An 18016-nucleotide genomic window follows, 5' to 3' on the forward strand; every position below is an offset into this window, starting at 1 on the left:
GTTCCGTCCTACTTTTACCAAACTATTTGGTTTTAGTTTATGAGGTGTCAAAGTTTTACGTGGGAATATTATCCCACTATCCTCTCCATTTCCACGAGTCTCATATCAATTTTATAACAGGAAAAGATAAATATTTTGACGGTATAAACAAAAGGTTAATAACCTCTTAGCATTGGACTCCTAACCTTGAACTCTTAGCCTAGAGCATTGGATTAGGAGGACGCGGTTAATATTTACCTCTCTATCAAGTAAAAAAATCGTGCCTCAAAATGTTTACTCAATTACATTGCGTGCGCCGTGGGGACCGAATTTTGAAAGTGAATGTACGTATCCTATGAACCCTTTCGGTCGCTTCATTACGTGAAGACATGAGTCCATTGGATATTCGTACACAGCACAAGCTTGTGTCTTCATCGCCACGTTGGCAGAGGAGAGGACATGTTGGCGATTCATTATCATTTTTGCCATGGAGGGAACATGAAGGGGTGGTTCATACAGTTATTACAATGGGGACAGCTTTTGTTTCCTCCCCGGAACCCAATGGTTTATTAATGAGAGCAGTCGTATTTAGCGGAAGAGGAGCGGGGGGCGGTTTTCAGTTGTTTCCGTGTCGCAGGGCTCATCAGAACCGTATAGGATTCCGTGCTGTGATACAACCGTCCATCCTCTTTGTGGTACTACCGATATTTGCTCTTCGCACGTTTATTTTTCCACCTGCCATCGAGACGTACCTGAAGGTTTGTTGAACGAATTCCTCTTTTGTGCCATATTAATTTAAGTAATTAGTACTTGCCGCTGAAATTTTTTCAGTCTTTATTTTTATGAAGAAATATAGTGTCATCATTGCATGCTCAATTCGTTAAGAAAGTAGTATTTTTCCACACAACGATGTTTAATTTTAGTGTTGCTATGTTCTTGCGACACCTTTGTAATTTAGTTCATATTGCTTCATTCTATAGTCTTAGTCAAATTGCAGCTGTGCCAAAGTTATGAAGAATCATTATGTAATTCTTATACGTCCAATTATACTACCATGGCGTAAAGTGTAGGTATGCATTTATAAATTTATCAAATGTAAAATAATTGTTCTACAATGAATTTCTCATACAATTTATACGCGATCGTTTTTCAAACTAACAATCGATGTCTTGAATAATTCCATTTTGTTTGATTGTTGTTTTATCTTGGCTCGCATTTCTTCACATTCGGCAGTTATTAGAAGCCTGGTCAGAAAATACATCAAGGGGAGGCGGGATATTTATATATAACACTATAATAAAGTCCTAGGCGTTTGCACTGTCAAGTGGGCAGTGGATGAAAAATATGGTATTTGCTATTAAATAAATAGTTCTAATAATATTTTAATTTAGAGTCCTTTTTTAATTTTCCTCAATCGAGCAAAGCTTAGATCGAAAACTACCTCCTGCTCCAGGCTTTGGAGAGAGAAAAGGTTTAACGGCAGAAAATCAAACCGGAAAAATCTTGCCGTACGCAAAAATTAAGAATAAATAAAAAAGCGAAATCATCACCTCTGGAATAAAAATCTTTGGAAATCCGGAGTTTTCCTCGTGAAGCACCCATAAACATAGGAGGTTTTTATTAATTGAGGTGGTGAACAAAGAGCTACATGATATTGCGTCACTAATCACGATAATATTTCTCTTGAGTGAGAATATGAAAGAAGCATCTCTTCCACTGATCTTCAGTACATACATCGCACTGAATGAAAAAAGTACCATTTTTTGTTGATGTTGACTGATATCGATTTTTCTTTTCACCAGCATAGTTTAAAATGGCCAACCTGACAAGAGCTATGGTGAATGGATACCAGTACCTCATGGACGATCTAAGCGGTAAGAGGATAAAAGTTTTTGACAAAATAATAATATCTCCTTTTTCTTCCCTGAGAATATATCTGCTAAGGTGAAAACTATACCACTTTTTCTCGTTAAAACGTAATTTTCAGGCGCTTCAATACTGTGTTCTATTTATCTGGAGTAATTTTACGTTTTTTTTGCTAAAATAGGGCTGGAAAATGCACTCAGTGGTTTAAAATCGGGATTTATTTTCGAGAAGGATCATCGGAAAAATTTGCTTGATCAGATAAGAGAATAGATCGTGCATTTTCTCATAAATTCGAGAATTTGACCTACTAGTTTTCTTTTGAGGCATTTTATTAGAGTCGGCGTTGGGGATTGGGGGAAGAAAGTGCAAACAGTTAAAAAAGTTAATGACATATGGAATAAGCTTTGCATGTTTCTATGAGTCATTAGGAGCCTACTACAGAAGGGTAATGCATTTTGGAAACCTAATTTTATTGGCTTATACTAATGTTATACGTGTAGGAATGGGAAAAAAGGAAGTCATTAGCAAAATAGAGGGGCAAAAACCAAGGCGATATACAAGAAGGAGAGCATCGAGATAGGGAAACCACTTTAAGGCTCAACAAGCTTGCTTGGCGCACAATAAAAAAGCAATGCATAGAGATAAAACATGAAGATATAAATTAATTAGTTAGGTAAAACAGATCCTGGTGTTAAGGTCTTTAGAAACTCGGTAGAGTATACTTGGAATCATTTTTACTACACGTTAATGAAAAGTATTCGTTAAATTATGTAACATTTATCATGGTCTGTTTTTGGTCCGAGTTGGTAAGCCTAATATTTCTTTGAACACTCACTTCATCATATGTTTTACACGGAGGATCGGTTTTTCGCATGAATAAGGAAATGTACAAACTCACTACCTGAATCCTTTGGGACTTGAGTAGACGATTTTTAAAGTAAATACTGAGAAATAAAAACTTTTTTAAGCTGAGGGGTACGTGGAATCAAACGAAGTAAATAAATTGTTAGCTACTATTCAGGAAAACTCGGTTTATTTATTGATTTTGGTGCCATTATGAGTTTTAATGGGCATCACATGCGTGCGGAATTTATTTCCCTAAGAGCTTATTACAGTTCCGTATTTTCTTTTTAAGTTCCTTATATGGTTAAGAGTTTATGGAAGATTATTAGTTAGGCCATTTTTATTTTTAAAATTCAATAAAGGAAATTTGTTATGATGTTGTGGCAGTATATGTTTGACAAAAGTTCTAAACTTATAGGTATTACGTGTGATTAAAATGATATATTTATCATATAAATTGTGTTTTGATTTTATTGACGCAGTATTTTCAAGTTTTTATTCCTTCTCTTTTGTGGACGGCGCATCATCAAGTTGTTATTCATACTGGTAACATGCCTACCAACTGACTGTTCATCGTTGTTTGGCAGTCTTACTGGGGTACATTAACGGCATGACAACCTTGTTCTTCACTTGGCACCACTGCAGTGCGCTGACCTTCGATTGCTTGCTTGTATATGAAAAAAAATAAGTAAAGAGCATTAATGACAGTATAAATAATACAAATTCTGTAAATTTTCTTCGGTTTCAAGGGACTCGTAGTGACTGGAATTCTTCTTAAAGCATTGAGCGATCACAATCCAACTCTCAAGAGGATAGAAAATACACGAAATTTTTCTTCTTTTTCTTCCAATTGGAGCTTAGGGCCAAGGAAATGAAGATATATTGTGAAAATGATATTTTGATACTTTCTTCATTGCGCCTACGCTTATGATGTTTATTCTTTTAGCAATACCTAATACAGCCCAGAGTGGTATTATAATTTCAAGCGTTCAAAGAATGCTATGCAGCAAAAGAAATTTGTATGGCGCTACAAATTAAAAAATAATAGATTTATTTGCAAAATGGGGATTTATGTGTCATAAAATTCATCTTAGCCATGCTTATATGCATCATAAATAAATCCAGTTCCATAGTGATTGGCCGCTTTGAAAAAGACACATTAAGTTGAGTGCATTGTTATGTAAGATTTTACACTTTCCCGGCGAACAACAAGTAAAAACTCTTCTCGGGATACCGCGCGGGTAAGATTATATGACAGCGCCGACGTTTCGGGTACCGACTCGCTACCCATTCTCACGGCTACTCGGTACCCGAAACGTCGGCATATTATATTACCCGCGCGGTATCCCGAGAAGAGTTTTTACATGAGTGCATTGTTGTTCACATTACCTGAATAAAAGTAGCTGAAATTAGTACAAGTTTTTACAAGGTAAATGTTATTGGTTGAAATTAACGTTAGTTTTTATGTACTTTTGTCTCAATCTTGAATCTAGCATTAATGTGTCCAAGAATTATGTGTGATTACCTGTAATTATAAGATACCTCGAGAAGGAATCTTGAATTCATGTAGAGCCCTTTTACTCGTCTATGAGATTAATTTGTTGGCTCTTTTCTGATTGGAAATGATTAGTCGGAAAACGACCAGAGCGCATCACCAATTCCATTTTGCTTTTCAAAGTAATTATAGGAAATACAGAAATACATATCATATTTGGTCCTGATACTACAGTAAATAAAAGAAAGCCTTTCGAAGACGGATGTTCTAATACTCATGCATCTCATTGATTTTTCTTGGTGCGAAAATTAACACAGCTTGGAGCCTGTTCGCTTTTTAGTTTGAGCGTCATCTCACCGAAGGACTCTGGGTTCAAATCGTGGGTGACACATTTGTTAAAAATCCCGCCTAAAATTCTCTAAAAGTAGGGTGACACAGGGATGGAACTGGGTATGTGCACTCTTCTCTGAGTGACATTCCTAACAATGAATGTATCAGTCTGGGGTGAGCTCTACCCTCACCTATCAAAACAAAAATTCTAGTTGAAATGAACGTTGAGAGAGTGGATACACTAACGATGTTTATAATTGTCTTCCGTAGATCCGCGAACCAGCTCTTGGCCACTTGTGGGCTCTCCTTTTCCTGGTCTCTGCATTTTGGCAGCCTACTTGTATTTCGTTCGGCGGCTTGGTCCCTCTTTGATGGCTAATAGACCTGCGATGGATCTGAGAAATATCCTTGTCGTCTACAACGCATTCCAGGTTGTGGTAAACGCTTGGTTATTTTACGAGGTAAGTTGGGCAAGTGGAGTGCGCGGATTAAAAGCGTCTTTTTGGAGGAGCTGTAAAGGAATCATGCCATCCTTGAACCAGAATAGGCAGCCATTTAAAGAAATACTGTATAAAACATTTGCTAAAATCCAGTTTATTTGGAATTCATTCAAAAGATTCTACTGAATGATTCATTTTTCACTTATTGCAAGTCTTTGGATCATTCCATCATGTACAAAAATGTAGGACTTTGAACGATTTACGTAACTAAATCGGCATGACTTTTATCTTCATCATTAGAGCAAAAATATCGGTCACATTTCGAGGGGGAATTGAAGTTTGAATACTTCTACCCTTGACTTACTTCCGCTAGGTCGAAAATAATTTTTTCACTTCGCATTATTTAGTTATGACAATGCTTTTGAGGCTTCTTGGCTCCTCCAAAAAAGTAAGTTAATTGGTATTGCAGATAATTATCTGTCAAAAGCTATTACATATTCCTTTGGGTCATACCACCTTAATTCATCAATATTTTGTCGCAATGTGCCTCAGACTTCGATGAAAATTCCTGTCAGTGTCTACATCTACTCAACTCTACATTATCTCGGGGCATTATACTCCGCGACCGTTTTGAGAAACAATGGTGCATTCGATGCGGATTTTATTTTTTTCCTATTTTTGAAAAAAGGTGCTGTAATCATATAATTCCCTATAATGCACCACAAAAGTATCTTAGATCCATGATTTTTGACTTATTTTAAATTAAAGACTTTGCGCAAGGCACATAATGTGTAAAAATTCATTTAATATCCTTTCCTCTAATTTTGATACTTAAATGTTTAAAAATTGTTATTTAATTATTCTCATATAACCCCTCTCAGAATTGGCCCATAATTTTATGTTAGAAAATAAATAAATGAATACATTTTATTTATCCATTTTATACCTTACGGTTCCAAAAATAAAATTCAGTGGGAATTCATAAATGAATTTTTAAATTATACAATTTTTTCCCGCTCGGCGTTCCCCCTCCCCTGTTATTTTTAATTTTACTCATGCCCCTATGGTTAAGTAAGATATGATTATATGTTTTTTAAACATGAGAAATTATCTAACATAATCGTTTTAATGTCGTTATAAATGATAGAAGTGAAAAAATTCTCGTTTTAACTCTGTATATCATATGTTTTGCTTGCATGAAAATTTAATATTTTTAAAGTGATAGAAATCCTGCTTTTGTTAATTTTTATTTAAAACGAGCCATGTGTCATTGCTGGTTAGTTTTTTGGAGGTTAAAACGCGCATATGTCATGATTGAATTTGTTTTAGTCTCTCTTATATCTTGCAAACATAGCTTAGGGGTAAGAAATTGGGCCTCATTGAATACATTTTATCAATAAAGGTTTTCACCAAATCATTTTATTTTTTCGATTCCGCAATTATATTTCACTGTTCAAAGTGCGACAGTGTACAACATTTATAATGCAGAATTTCTCACACTAAGCATACTTCATGTTAGCCTTTTGCTGGGTGAATGTGTTGCTCTATTTATAGCAAATTATAAATGTGGTAGTCAAAAATAATTTGGATTCCAACAATTCCCTCTGTTATAAAAACTATAAATAGTTTCGGATGAGTCGGAAGACTCATGAAAACTGTTGTTTTATAGAGTGAGTTTGAAACTAATAATATTTCTCAGTTTCTTTGTCGCCTTAAAAATATGTCACACTTCGATAGATCCCGGTGTGTTACAATATTGTAAAGTCAATGAAGCTTTCCTTTCCCTTGTGCTACAACATAGTCGCGGTGGAAAGGCTTGCGCGTTCCCATGACCCCTAGAGCTGCAATGGCGGGATTAATTCCCAATTATTACCGGTAGTGCCACTAGCAAATAGGGAAGAAAAAGTAGATGAGGTGTATGAACAGCTCGAGGAAATAATTAGAGAAACCCCGCGTCAGAAAAATCTGGTAGTGGTATGGCACTGAAACGCTTCAGTCGGGGAAGGGAGGGGTGGAAACGAAATAGGAGATTTTGGATGAGATTAGATAGGCCGAAGGTTAGAAGCCAGACGAAAGGTAGTCCACGTGATGGTGTCACATAAAAAACACTGTTGGAATGGAAGTAGGAAATCCTGACCCTAATTATATCTCAACCCTGAAAACATGGAGTACAACCAAATGAGCCTCGGAAACTCATCGAACGGGACCCGTTCGCAAACGGGCGAGTGTCGTTCACGGCAGCGAGGCCGGCAAGGTCCTCTTGGTTGTCAGCATACGAAATCCTTGCAGAGACTAATCATCACCATCAGTAGCAGCAACAATGAAAAACGAAGACCAAGAATATTGAGAAGTAGAAGCCGGCAATAAATGTAGGGTCGTGGAACACATTGATGAGGGTGAGGAAGTTAGAAAATATCAAAAGGAAAATGAATTAAGTGAGGATAGACATCTTAGGATTATGCGAAGTGAGGTGGAATGATGGTGGGGACCATTGGAGTGATGGGTATAGGGTTATATATAGTGGTGGGGAGGAAAGCAGGTGTGGGTCAGCTTTAGTATAAAACGGGAAGATGGGTAAGCGTGTGGTAGGTTTGATCAGGTAAGCGAGAGAATCCTTGTGATAGAAATTGAGGCACGACCCACCTTGTGGTGGTTCAAGTTTAAATGCCCACTAGCATATAGGGAAGTAAAAGAAGATGAGGTGTATGAACAGCTCGAGGAAATAATTGGAGAAACCCCGTGTCAGAAAATTCTGGTAGTGATATGGCACTGAAACGCTTCAGTCGGGGAAGGGAGGGATGGAAACGTAGTAGGAGACTTTGGATTAGAAATCCGGAACGACAGGGGAGTGAAAGGAGCAAAATTTTGTAGGAGAAACAAGTTGTTTATCACTAACACTTGGTTTAAACATTATTAAGGACGAAGGTGCACATGGAAAAGTCCAGCGGATATGGAAGATATTAGATAGACTACATAATGGTAAGACAGAGGTTTAGGAATAGTGAGAAAAACTCACGTAACTTCCCTGCAGCGGATGCGGATTCAGATCACAACCTAGTAATGATGAAATACAACGTAAGATTCAAAAGACTTATTAAATTTAGGAAGGCGAGCAAATGGAATGTAGAAGCTCTGAGAGGGAATGTGAGGAGGGAATATCAGGAACTTGAGGAAAATAGCATCGGGGAGATTGAAAATACACAGACTGTTGAGGAAAGATGGGGTAATATTACAACTGGAATAGTCAAAGCGGTAGAGAATACAATTGGCTACGTTGACAGTAGATGGATGAAGGAGCCTTGGATAACGGAGGGAATGATAAAGGAATTGGAAGAGAGAAGAAAGTGGAAGAGCGTGGACACAGAACAGGGCAAAGGAATGTTTAGGCAAATAAATCATCGATTACGGCGTGAAACTAAGAGGGCAAGGGAGGCTTGGTGGAAAAGACAGTGTGAGGAAATGGAAAAGCTTCAGAATGCGCATTATACGCCAAAGTTAAGTCGCTATCGGGCGGCAGGAGAGGGCTAGGGACATTAGATTCGGAAATTGAGGGAGTCCTTCGTGATATGAAGGCTAGGAAAGCAGTGGGCGTGGACAATATCCTGTGTGAGCTCCTAAAGAATCAAGGGAGGGATAGTAAGAAAATGTTTTTCGAGTTAGTACGCCGGATCTATAAGGGGTGTTGGCCGGAGGATTTCGTGAAGACGGTTCTAATTCCGCTACCGAAAAAGAAGAAAACTATGGAATGTGGAGATTATAGGACTAATAGCTTAATGTCGCACCCTGCGAAAGTGGTACTGAGAATATTAAACAGACGAAAGGAGGCGAGGGCAAACGAGTATTTGGGCGAAGATCAGTTTGGTTTTAAAAAAGGGAAGTCAACTCGTAATGCAATAAATCAATAATGAGGTCCCCCGTGGAGAGGAACCTAGATTATGACCAGAACATGTATGCCTGCTTCGTGGGTTTTGAAAAAGAATTTGATAGAGTGAACTAGACAAAGTTTATGGATATTTTCAAGAAAATAGGTGTAGAATGGAGGATTAGGCTACTGATTCGTAATCTGTGTATGGCCCAGACTACACAAGAGAGGGTAGCTGACGGAAAATCTTGGTGGGCAAGCGTTGGCCGAGGTTTGAGGCAAGGCTGTACTCCATAGAGGGAAGAATGTGTTCTCTTAGTGTTATCGGGAAGAAGTTTAGGTAAACGAGGGAGAGGAAGGAAAAGAATAGGATTTTTAGATAGAATGAAAGTTAGAAGGCCTTATTGTGAACTGAAGAAGGAAGTGCTCGATGGATGGGAAGGCTCCCACAATTCTTTTTTAATACTCCATGGAAACCTACCTTAATCGGTAAAATACTTTGACAATATGAAGCTTTGCAAAAGAAGTCCATACAACTCAACCCTAATCCTGGAAAGGAAAGAAGCTTTTAAAGTGAATATAACCAATTTATTCTCATTCTCGCAACCCTTAGGAAAACACAGGAATTCCAAGATGACGAGTGTATATCAAAGACAATTGATGGTTGGTATCCTTATCTGTGGGTGAATGGGACTTCATGAGTGACGAATGGTATACAAAAAATTAACATACAAAATGACAAAAGAGCGCATCTTTGCATACCTATAGCTTTTTATGTCATGTACGAGGTTAACGGCATTGCTAGAGCATCAAGTGTTCTTAAGGTCAAGATTCTTTGGCACAAAATTTATGCAATCGTTGGAAGTCTCAAACACTAACATTGTATTTATATATTTATCAGAGGTCTTTTTTTATTGCAGTGTTTGGATGCAGCTTGGCTTTGGAATTATAACTACACGTGCCAACCAGTGGATTACTCGGATAGTCCGGATGCATTGAGGGTATGAATGTTTAAAATGGTTATTGGAGTGGAAGTTTTACATTAATTTGCAAAATTTTCCCCAGCGAAAACAGCTTTTATAAACTTTTATAGGATTTGTCATGCTTAAATTTTAACGAGATTTCCAATTTGAACCATGAAATTTACATATCCATTATTTTTCTATAAAGCCTCGCTCATATGTTGTAAAAATGCTTACAATATGTAGCTCACCAGAATTCAGGAGTAAAAAGTATAATTTCCATTGTGTCATTTTTTTACTTGATTTCAATAACATGTTTCAAGCGGTGATTACAACTAAAATTGAGAAGGCTAAACCTTAGTAATATGGAAGTAAATTAATAATAAATAATTTCTTTTGCACATGAGAAAGATAACTGGGGTAATGCATTGATGATACCTGAATGCCATATGTTGAGTAACTAATCGGATCGAGTTCTTGAAATCTACTTTGAGGAGATAAAATATATAAGATTATGTGTTAAACATGTGAATTGAGCTCCTGATGAAGTATTTGCGGAATTTGCCTCACTCTGATATTATTTGACATTTTTCGGTCCTAGGAATGACATTCCCGTTATCTTAACTCTTCTCTCCTTTTAAGCTAAATATTACTATAGATTTTCTAAAACGCCAGAAATGTAAAGAAAGGATCAACACTGCCAATTCAAATGTTCGAATTTCATAATACACCGCTCGTTTTTTTCTAAAAGCCCACTTATCCTTTAGTTGTGTTTAAAATTGAGCTTACGTCAGTCAAGCTTCTCCATATCGATGATTTATACCTCTCAATTAATTCCCAAGAGTGCTACTAGTTTTGGCTCTGAAATTTATTGCACCAAAAGAAAATAATTGTGGAGAGACGAAGTAAATATACTCTCGTAATAATTTTGCTGATACCTTCATGGGATTAGAAAGGGATCAATGAGTCTAAATTTTTATATTAAACCATCATTCGCGTTATAATTAGGGTTAGTGCGGTTGCTAGAGTGCTGGATCTCAAATCAGTGGGCCCAGGTCATAATCCCACGACGGTGGCAGAGAGAGACTGCCAGATACCTACTTGGTGCTTCGTAGAGAGTTATTCAAGCACAGAGCTCTGGGCGTCGCGTCGAATGGAAAGTTAAGCTGGGTCAAGAGCAGGCTGATGCCGACCCCTGGATTCTCTCCACTCTTCCCTCCCTCCCCCCTAACCTTCTCTCACTGCGAAAATGACCTCGGCTGTCGATCGCCTGCTACAAGTATAGTAATATAATAATAATTGAACAACTCTGGCGTTTAAAAATTAGGCATTCATCATCCGAAGTAGTTATAGAATATTTTTGAAAAAAAAAACGGAAAATGAGCATACCGTGAAAATTGCTTGTTTTTATTATTTCATTATCAATTTCCTCTAAGTGGAAATAAAGGAATAATGCTTTATAAGGTTCACTATTATATTAATATGGGCACGACCCGGGTTTCGTAACGTAGTTATATCTTCAGGTGACTAATCTTACATGCATCTTATATTTACACATACATATTGAATACGACAGTAAGGACAAGTGTCCTTATAGTAAGGACAAGTGTTCTTGCAGTCCTTACTGTCGTATTCAATACCTATGTATCAATATAAGATGCATGTAAGATAAGTCACCTGAAGATATCACTACGTTACGAAACCCATATTAATATAATGGTGAATCTTACAAAGTTTTATTCCTTTATTTACAATATGGAGAGGTTTCACAAAGTCAAGCCTGAAGTTATCAGTTATAAATTTCCTCTTAGTTTAAAGTTGATAATTTTCAATTCTTTCAATTTTCAATTTATTGGCTCGTGAGAAAAATGATAAGCCACCTCATTTATACCACACCAATTATGCTAAATATTCCAGTTGATAACGTCTCAGGCTATATATATCCATGTGTTTCTGTATTTGTATGGTATTACTCTGCTGAACATTGGGAAATAATCTGTGCACCTTCTTCCAGAGCATTCATTACTTCTTATTTCCTCGTGTATTCAAAAATGAGCCATAAGAAAATTACTCGTTTTAATTTTCATAAGTGTATCAACTTTTTCTACTTTGTTCTACTTAAATACCCGTTCGTTACAGATAGCTCGAGGATGCTACTACTATTTTCTTTTGAAGATAATGGAGCTTCTAGATACGGTAAGTTTCTTAATATTTATTTTTAATTGCCTGTACATTGTCATATATCTCTATATCAATGATTTAAAACCCTCAATTAAGTCACAGGAGAGCTACTAGTTTTGAATCTGAAACTTATTTCATCTAAAGGTAATAATTGTGGAAGGCGGAAGTAAATATAGATGCGTCATAGTTTTATTTTTACCTACTTGGGTTTACCATGGGGTCAACGAGCATAATTTTTTTAGATTGAAACTATCATTTGCATTTGAATTCATTAGGTCTAATAATGATTTCTTCTAAAATGTTCTCAAAATTGATTGTATCCAAAACAGGTCTTCTTCATTTTAAGGAAAAAGTTCAACCAGGTTTCATTTCTGCACGTTTATCACCACACTGGAATGGTTGCACTGGCGTGGGGAGGCACTAAGTACTTGGCAGGTTTGTGATTATTGAAATGTATCTATAAGCTGAAGATTCATCAAAATGATTAAATAAATTTCTAATCTTCATGGCTACCTGAAGCTTCTAACCTATTTAGGTAGGCATTTAAGGCTTCAATTTGCATGAATTCTCAGGAGTTATACATTAATTATTATTGCTACAAAAACGAAATTAATCGAAAATCTTTGTAAAAAATACATGAAATTAATGTTTAGTAATTATCATTATCAAAAATTATCACTTGGACAATCATACCACTAAAAATGATTTCATGAGATAAAAATGGGCAAGGGACTGAGTTAACGTTGAATGATTAGGGACGGTTGTTGATTCATAAAAACGTACTTTTGCATATTACTAATACAATAACTGAACAACTCTAATGTTAAAATATTTAACACTCATCCCTCAGAGTAGCCGTACAATATAAAAAAAAGGAAATGAGAAAAACTATTAAAATCGCTGGTCAATATTATTTCATTGACAATTTCCTCTAAGTTCAAAGTGGATAATTTAAATTCATTCATTTATTGACTCATGAGATGAATAATAACAAATTTTCAAATTAAATTTCTCTGTCCTTTCAGTGCTAATTTATTTGGATTTAAAAAAATTTAATGATTCTACTAATCATAATTAAAAATGTGTGACATTTTTCAATGAATATTTTAAAATGTATTTGGCAATTTTCGATAGCCTTTCCTATCATGTCTTCAAATGCTTATTTTTAACTGATTTGTATTATATTTTTCACTAAGGTAAGCTATAAAACATTTGCCCCAATACCGTGGATATGAATGATGATATCACGTCGTTACAATCTTTCTTAAACTTTCATATCGTGTAAATTTCGGTCTTCAGTACTGAATGCACTTTCCGGAGTTCTTCATGCGATTGTGCCATTTTGCCAGCAATTTCAATGCTGAGATGAATTAGTACTAGTCTAAATGTATTGCTTCTCTATTGTTATCATTCCATACTTTCAGGTGGACACGGCACATTTACTGGACTCCTTAATACGTTCATACATATAGTAATGTATTCGTATTACCTTATGACCAATATTTGGCCAGAACAGAAGGGAAATATATGGTGGAAAAAATACATTACTCAAATGCAGATGGTAAGTAATAATCTACTTTCTACAGAATTCAATCGAATATTTAAAATAGTTAATTTTTCGCATCAACTGCATATTTCGGTAAGTAGGTGTGAGAAAAAAACTAATTTATGTCGGTTTAATAAAATTACTCAAATTATGTACTCAATAACTGCCATTGAAATATTTCTTCTTTACTTACAATTAGTTACATAGTCATTTTTTACATATTCTTTTATAACACTTTGATTAATCTCTAGAAAGGTATTTATATCGAAAGCATTATCTGTTGCCTCGATTTTATTTAACCTCTCGGTATCACTTCACATTCTGAAGTTGGTTTTTTTTATTCACGCTTATGAAATCTTTCACGAGAAATACGAACATTTCTAGTAGAAAACGAAAACTTAAAATGCTCTCTCGTACAGCCAAGACAATTATTTCCACCTTCACTTAAAGCAAATTATTATAAGGGCCACTTATCTGAAGATATCAGCTGAGCTATATCTTTTTCAGCTGTGCTGCAACTTTATGATTGGAATTTATTTTTAAATGTATTTTGCACTCACATGATATGGTTCTAAAAATAGATATGTGCGATATTCTTTTTCAAAGTCAAGAAGTGGAAGTAAACACGTGGTAAAAAATATTTACATGTGTATAATTTCTGAGCGTATAATTTAGCGCTGCGTGAATGTAGACGGAGAAAAAATTAGCATGATAAGATTTGCCGATGACATAGATGTCATAGCAGAATCGGAGAAGGATATGAAAGTCATTTGGTTTCTGGGTAGGCCAAAGAATAGTTAGTAGCTGAAAAAAGCACAAAGAAAAGCAAGACATTGAAATGCAGCGGAAGAGAAGAAGTCAAGACTAAAAATAAAATAGGGAAACAAAAACTGGAGGAGGTGAATGAATTTTGTTATTTGGGAAGCAGGATAACTGGCGCTGGGAGAAGCAAGAAAGAAATTATCAGCAGAATAACCCAGGCGAAGAGAGCATTCCACCAAAAGAAAAATTTGCGGGAAATTTAAACATAAAAGTAAGGAAACGGTTTATCAGAACTTACATTTGGAGTAAGCTTCTCTACGAAAGTGAGGCATGGACATTGTATAATGACAGCCGCGGAGAAATCAAGGATAGAGGCTTTCGAACTGTGGTGCTACAGATGAATGATGAGGATCAAATGGATCGAACGAGTTGGTAACGAGGAAGTCCTAAGAAGAGTAGGAGAGAAGAAAAGCCTAATGAAAACCTTGTCAAGGACAACCTCATAGGCCACATCTTGAGACATAATGACCTGATGAAGACAATCGTCGAGGGACAAGTAGATGGAAAGAACGGAAAAGGAAGAAAGGAAAAATGAAATATATGGAACAGGTAAAGAAGGATGTGGAAGAGAAGAAATATAAAGGTGTTAAAAGATTAGCTGATAGGAGAATTGATTGGAGAGCTGCGTATATCCAACGTTAGGATTGTTGACCAATGATGGTGATTATTTCTCTCTTTCAATGTAAGTTGCCTTGAGCTTTTTGGGGTTTTGGTGGTAGAATGATAGATAAAATATAAGATTTCGGACTAAATGCGAATACGATTCTCAGCTAATTAGAAATATATGTGCTATAAAAATAATGTATGATCATAGGTTAAGTTGTTGTCATCGAAGATAATCCAGTTATTTAAAAAAAAGTTAGGCGTCGTTTGAATGCAAAAAATAACTATCAGAAAATGGAAATAGTCTACATCAATTATATCACCAGAAGTTCCTCTAGGAGATGATTCTTCCATCAAGAAAATATTTAGAAATTCTAAAAATTCCTCAAAACGCGAACATAAAAGACCCTACACCTGGTTGTAAATATTTTGTATTGAATAATGACTTATTTCGTTGTAGTGGTGAATTAATAATATTTTTTGACCTGTTAGTCCGATTAAAGGCAAGTTAGATCAAATTCCTCTTTGCACCTGTGGAGCGTATAGGTTAACCTGTCTAATAAAGGCATGGCATATTTCGGGGAGAGCTTTGGTAGCTTTATACGTTTATAATAGTTAAATTTGACAAGTAAAAATATAAGTTTCCCTATATTTTAGTTCATATGGTGCTTAGGTACTTTTATTTCTCATGTTGAACTACATCTCTCTTTATCACCCTGAACAATGAAGTGCTAGCCAGGAACTATGCAACTGTAAATGGAACACCTAAGAGTAACGTATTTCACCTAGTTAGAGAAATCGAGAGTAAATGTTCAAGTTCAGGATTACTGAGGATATCTTGCATTTGAGGGAAAGGAAATCAAACGAATGTGCGACAAGAATCGAGCTCGAGAAACGAAGTCCACTTTCCGTTGACACAGATGGAATTTTGCGTGTCTTGCGCATCGGAAAACAACATTCCCAACCTTCAGAGATGAAAATATTTGGGATGGAATTTAGTGTTGTTGTAATAACATAATAACGCTTCGAAAGATAAGCATTACTGAGCTTCCTGTACCTACACATAAGCCTCACTTTGCAAAAGCTAATATTATTTTAAACTACTACGGATAAAGTGATTAAATTATGAATGAATAACCTCAATATTCTTCTTATTGGTCCAATTAGCCTAAATCCTTTTGATCAACCGGATGAAATGATTTGGCTTCTAAGTTAACTCAGCAACAAGGGATAATAAAATCGCATTTAAAGAATAGCGGGATATCGTCTTTTCTTTCACTTATTGCCTAACTTAACTATTATCCTCTTATACTAACCACTCTTAATGAGCAGGTGACTTCATTATAGTTCCGATGTTTTTCAGAATGAATCGCTCACTGTGTGATAGAATCGCTCATACGAGTGTAAACCACATGAACCAGGCGCAATCTATGCGAGGAATTGAGGTTTTTGTGAAGTGGTGACTTGCTCGTCAGTAGTACGTGATGTTATAAACTTTACTGCAAAATGGTTAAGGCCGTCTTTTCGTCGTCATTATTACCTCCAGAAGTAACTTTAAAAAATATTGATCGAGCCCATTATGGAAAATATAGGTAAATATTTAACAAATATGACGTTCAGGTCAAAATCCCCACCGGAATACGTAAGTTAAACGCGAAAGTAACCAAAGTGTGACGCAAAATGAACTCGAAAGACGATTTACACTTTCTTTAAACCTGAATGGATGTTCACTCATCAATCAGTTGCGAAATGTCCGGAAAAACGGCATTCCCAGCGGGAAAGGGAACTCGATAAACCGGATAACCCGGCCTACCACTTTCCCTCTCACTCTCCAGCAATCTTCTTTCCCTTTCTTCCCTTTTTCAGGTTCAGTTCGCGCTCATCTCACTGCACTCCATCCAGATCCTCTTCCGGGAATGCTCCTATCCCAAGTTCACGGTCGCCATCTTCGTGCCCCAGAACGTGTTCATGCTGATGCTCTTCTGGGACTTCTACAGGAAGTGTTACTGGACGAAGAAGAGCCAGGAAGCGAAGAAGCAGAAGTGAGAGCGCTTTCATTTCGTGTGTGTGTGTGTTTGTTGTTTTTTTTTGTTTCGCGAGAGAGTGCTTTGCCTCCACTGATTCACCGGCGCTATGAGACATGTCTTTCCTGGTTGACTTTTGCGTGGCTTATATCCGAAAGTGAGGGCCGAAGTTAGTTTATTTTTTACTTTCATTTTCCTTCTTCGCAAGTTGGTGTTTTCGTCTCGTTCTGTCCCCACTATATCACAATCTACCTGAATTATGACGGCGGTTTTTTCAAGGAAATCCTTCACCTTCGAGTGATAATAGGATATTTTACCGTGGACTATCGTATTGTGAACTGATAACTGAATTCTTATCGTAGTTGGACAGAGAAAAGTGTTTTCGTTTCTTGTTTTCTCACAATTTATATTATATCCAATGCATTACCACTGAAAAAAAGTTACTCTGCAGATTTTTCCTGAAGAGACACCATTTTTGTAATTGGAAAAGAAAACGGTGTGTTTTCTATTCAAATTTCATATATTCATGAGACATTTACACAGTAAGATACCCATCGAAAATTTACCATACCGATACTGTCGAAGATTTGCTACAACGTAGTAGGTTAGATTCGTTGTCCTTCACTCCGGATATCCGATCTAGTATTTTGCACTTAAAAGGCAAAAGGCGACAATTGAACACGAAGTCCTTTTAGAACGATATAAATCAGTATATACCAAAGTATATGATTATTGTTCAAGCTTTGTTCACCTCTTAGATATTATTTCTGCAATAAAAAGTCTATCCAACGGCCTATGTACTTGGTATGTAGTGACCAATATATCATGTATTTTTATCAATATTAAGAATTTGAATAGGATATTTATGCGATGGTAAATCATATTACCTAAGGAAACAATTTTTTACGTTTTCAAATGCATAAATTCATCCTTAATTTGTTTAAGGTACATAGGCCTTATGATAGTCAACTAAAAAATGACTGGGTTAAAATTTAATATCCTTGATAACTTCCTATAGTGAAATACCTTTTCATTGCTCAAAGCACGGAATTATTCCCATTCA

The 18016-nt window shown here is 36.2% G+C and overlaps 1 protein-coding gene across 2 annotated transcripts; it reads left to right on the forward strand.

Moving 5' to 3' along the window:
• The first annotated feature begins 594 nt into the window (after positions 1-594).
• LOC124167110 (elongation of very long chain fatty acids protein AAEL008004-like) lies at positions 595-17734 on the forward strand. Of its 2 annotated transcripts, none has more exons than XM_046544912.1 (8): positions 595-737; positions 1782-1853; positions 4784-4974; positions 9736-9816; positions 11917-11973; positions 12288-12393; positions 13383-13519; positions 16796-17734. In XM_046544912.1, the coding sequence occupies exons 2-8, from the start codon at positions 1793-1795 to the stop codon at positions 16973-16975; spliced, it is 813 nt and encodes a 270-aa protein (XP_046400868.1). In that variant the 5' UTR covers positions 595-737; positions 1782-1792; the 3' UTR covers positions 16976-17734. The 2 variants fall into 2 exon arrangements, with proteins under 2 accessions (XP_046400868.1, XP_046400873.1); XM_046544917.1 differs by having other exon boundaries at positions 1787-1853.
• The last annotated feature ends 282 nt before the right edge of the window (positions 17735-18016 follow it).

Source organism: Ischnura elegans, chromosome 1, assembly GCF_921293095.1.
Source record: "Ischnura elegans chromosome 1, ioIscEleg1.1, whole genome shotgun sequence".
Lineage (NCBI taxonomy): Eukaryota > Metazoa > Arthropoda > Insecta > Odonata > Coenagrionidae > Ischnura > Ischnura elegans.